This window comes from Epinephelus moara, chromosome 12, assembly GCF_006386435.1.
Source record: "Epinephelus moara isolate mb chromosome 12, YSFRI_EMoa_1.0, whole genome shotgun sequence".
NCBI lineage: Eukaryota > Metazoa > Chordata > Actinopteri > Perciformes > Serranidae > Epinephelus > Epinephelus moara.
Genome location: NC_065517.1, coordinates 18,825,367 through 18,828,210, shown reverse-complemented (window position 1 = coordinate 18,828,210; position 2,844 = coordinate 18,825,367). Strand labels below are relative to the sequence as shown.

General features: G+C 37.3%; 1 protein-coding gene across 1 annotated transcript in view; it reads left to right on the top strand.

Moving 5' to 3' along the window:
- The window catches only part of LOC126399195 (ryanodine receptor 3-like), a 135,877-nt gene extending 133,520 nt beyond the window's left edge, over window positions 1–2,357 (top strand). The window contains exon 7 of the mRNA XM_050059036.1: window positions 583–2,357. Within this exon, the coding sequence (XP_049914993.1) occupies window positions 583–678 (96 nt within the window). The 3' untranslated portion in view covers window positions 679–2,357. The remainder of the gene's footprint in view (window positions 1–582) is intronic.
- The last annotated feature ends 487 nt before the right edge of the window (window positions 2,358–2,844 follow it).

The window sequence follows — 2,844 nt, the reverse complement described above, 5'->3', positions numbered from 1 at the left end:
TTTTTTTCATGATTTTGGATGACATACTATACTATGACTTTTTTTTTCATGATTTTGGACGACATACTATACTATGACTATTTTTTATCACATTTTAATGACATACTATACTATGACTTTTCTTTCATGATTTTGGACGACATACTGTACTACGACTTTTTTCATGATTTTGGACGACATACTATATCATGACATTTTTTTCATGATTTTGGATGACATACTATACTATGACTTTTTTTTCATGATTTTGGACGACTTACTATACTATGACTTTTTTCATGATTTTGGACGACATACTATACTATGACTATTTTTCATGATTGTAGACGACATACTATACTCCGACTTTTTTTTCATGATTTTGGACGACATGCTATACTATGACTATTTTTTATCACATTTTAATGACATACTATGCTCTGACTTTTTCGTATTTTTCATGGCATACTATTCTTTTTCCCTCACGGTAGTACCATGTAGGAAACTTAAAGTAAAATCTAATGTGTAAAATTGATGGACTGCCCCTTCAAATTTTTAATAAACTGATTTACAACATCAAATTTGTTTTTTCCCCCCCACCAGGAGTCGTTTGTGTGGAAGATGTACCAGGAGAGATGCTGGGACTTCTTCCCTACTGGAGACTGCTTCCGTAAGCAATATGAGGACCAGTTGGGTTAGAGAGGGCCAGCTCTGTGTCGTGCCCCAAACACGCCTCTCTACTTTCCTTCTATCTGAAAGAGACACTGAACTTGACTTCACCCTGTTAACAGAACCTGGACAATTTCTGGACTTTCTCTGCTGCCATGGTGTCGAGAAAAAAAAAACATTCATTTTGAATTCAGATACACAAAAAAATAATGTCAAGAAAATGATTTAAAGACAAATGACTGACGACTGGACATTTCGGGGTTGTCCATCCAAGTCCTCTTCCTTGTTACTGAAAAACAGTCACTTGCCACGACGCCTCTTTTATGCAAATTCTTCCTTTGATTCTGATTCACATTGCCTTTTCACTTGCTTAACCCCAACCTGTTGCACAATTTGTTGTGTGTAGACATTTGATACACGTGAAGGGTTACAGCATGACAACTGAATGTCTGAATATGCACAATTTCTAGATTAACGCCAGGATGTTAGTGTCACTTATTACCAAACCAACTGAATGGATGTGTGCTGCTAGTACTGATCACTGTTGATCCAGTTAACATCAAATGACATGAGTGAGACCTGATCTGCCTTTCAAATCTGTCAGATGAAATGAGGAGTTGCAGAAGATGGTTCTTCCAGGACCAGAGACGACTCACTTTAGGTGTTTATCATGTGCCAACGTGCCTTATGAGAAACTATGCAAAACAAATTTATCATTTTTGTCCCTCCTGACACAAGCAGTGCTCTAGCTCTGGATTAGTTACAAGCAGATTTAGCTTGGTAGTTTTGTGGCTTTTAAATTATAAAAAGAGAAAACATTTGTTGTATAAAATCTAGATGATCCTTGTGTAAATGTTGCTTAGTTTGGTTTTGTTTCAAAGCTGTGGTGTCCTGCCCGCCTGCACTTCCTTCCACAGTAGAAGAGCCCCCAAACAGACGAAAATGGAAAAAACAAAACTTGTTTCAAGGATTTATTGACGACAAAATGGTTAACTGCTATTGGATGGCCATTTGTATGTATGTAGTAGCTTTGGTAAACCGCATTTCTTTTGATGAGGGGGAGGAAATGAATAAAGTAATTGACGCAATAAAGCAAAGTTTCACTATCGTGTCTGTCCCTTTTGCAGCTGAGATCCCTCTGACGGCGACACTCCCGCGGTGTGTAACTTTCACAAGGAACAGAGAATTCTTTCTCTGAAACATGAAGTGTGCAACAGGAACACTTTGACACAGTATCACAAAACAGAGAATTCTTTCTCCAAAACATGAAGTGAAGCAGGAATATTCTGACACATTATCACACACATACTGTCCTGTCTCACCTCTGAACATACTGTCTCTCATTCAACCCAGGAAACAAACACATAACCACCCCTTTTTGTTAAGCAAAAAAAAGCAGAGACCAATATCCAACTTCAGTCCTTTACAAACATGTGTCCAACATGTAAACTTTAGAATGAGCTTTCAGGCTGATTTTTAGGCAAATTTTAAGTTTGAAATCAAGACCAAAGTCGAACAACTCTTCAGTCTTTAATCAAGTCCTTTGTTGGGTTGATGGTCAGGAGATCATGCTGTCAAGCCAGTCCTCCAGGTCTTCTTCTGTCATTTCCTGCTTGACGGAAGCAGATTTGGGAGGTGTGACATCTTTGTCTTTCACCTCCTCCATCTTCTCTTCTATGACTTCTGTTACCACCTCCTTCACTTCCTCACATGCTGCAGATTAAAAGAACACATGGTAAGAACATTGTGACTGGCTGCCAAGATTTGATCAGTGATTGTCACATTGATGAAGTTCTCCAAAAGCACCAAAACGGCTGTGGCAATTTAAAGCGCTACTACCACTCATTCATCATAAGACAGTAAAAATACCAGTAAAACCAGTGATACAATAGCATGAAAAAAGTCATAGTATAGTATGTCGTCCAAAATCATGAAAAAAAGGCATAGTATAGTATATCGTCCAAAATCATGAAAAATAGTCATACTATAGTATGTCGTCCAAAATCATGAAAAATAGTCATAGTATAGTATGTCGTCCAAAATCATGAAAAAAGTCATAGTATAGTATGTCGTCCAAAGTCATGAAAAAAGTCATAGTATATGGTATGTCTTCCAAAATCATGAAAAAAAAGTCACAGCATAGTATGTCATCCAAAATCATGAAAAAAAAGTCATTGCATAGTATGTCATCCAAAA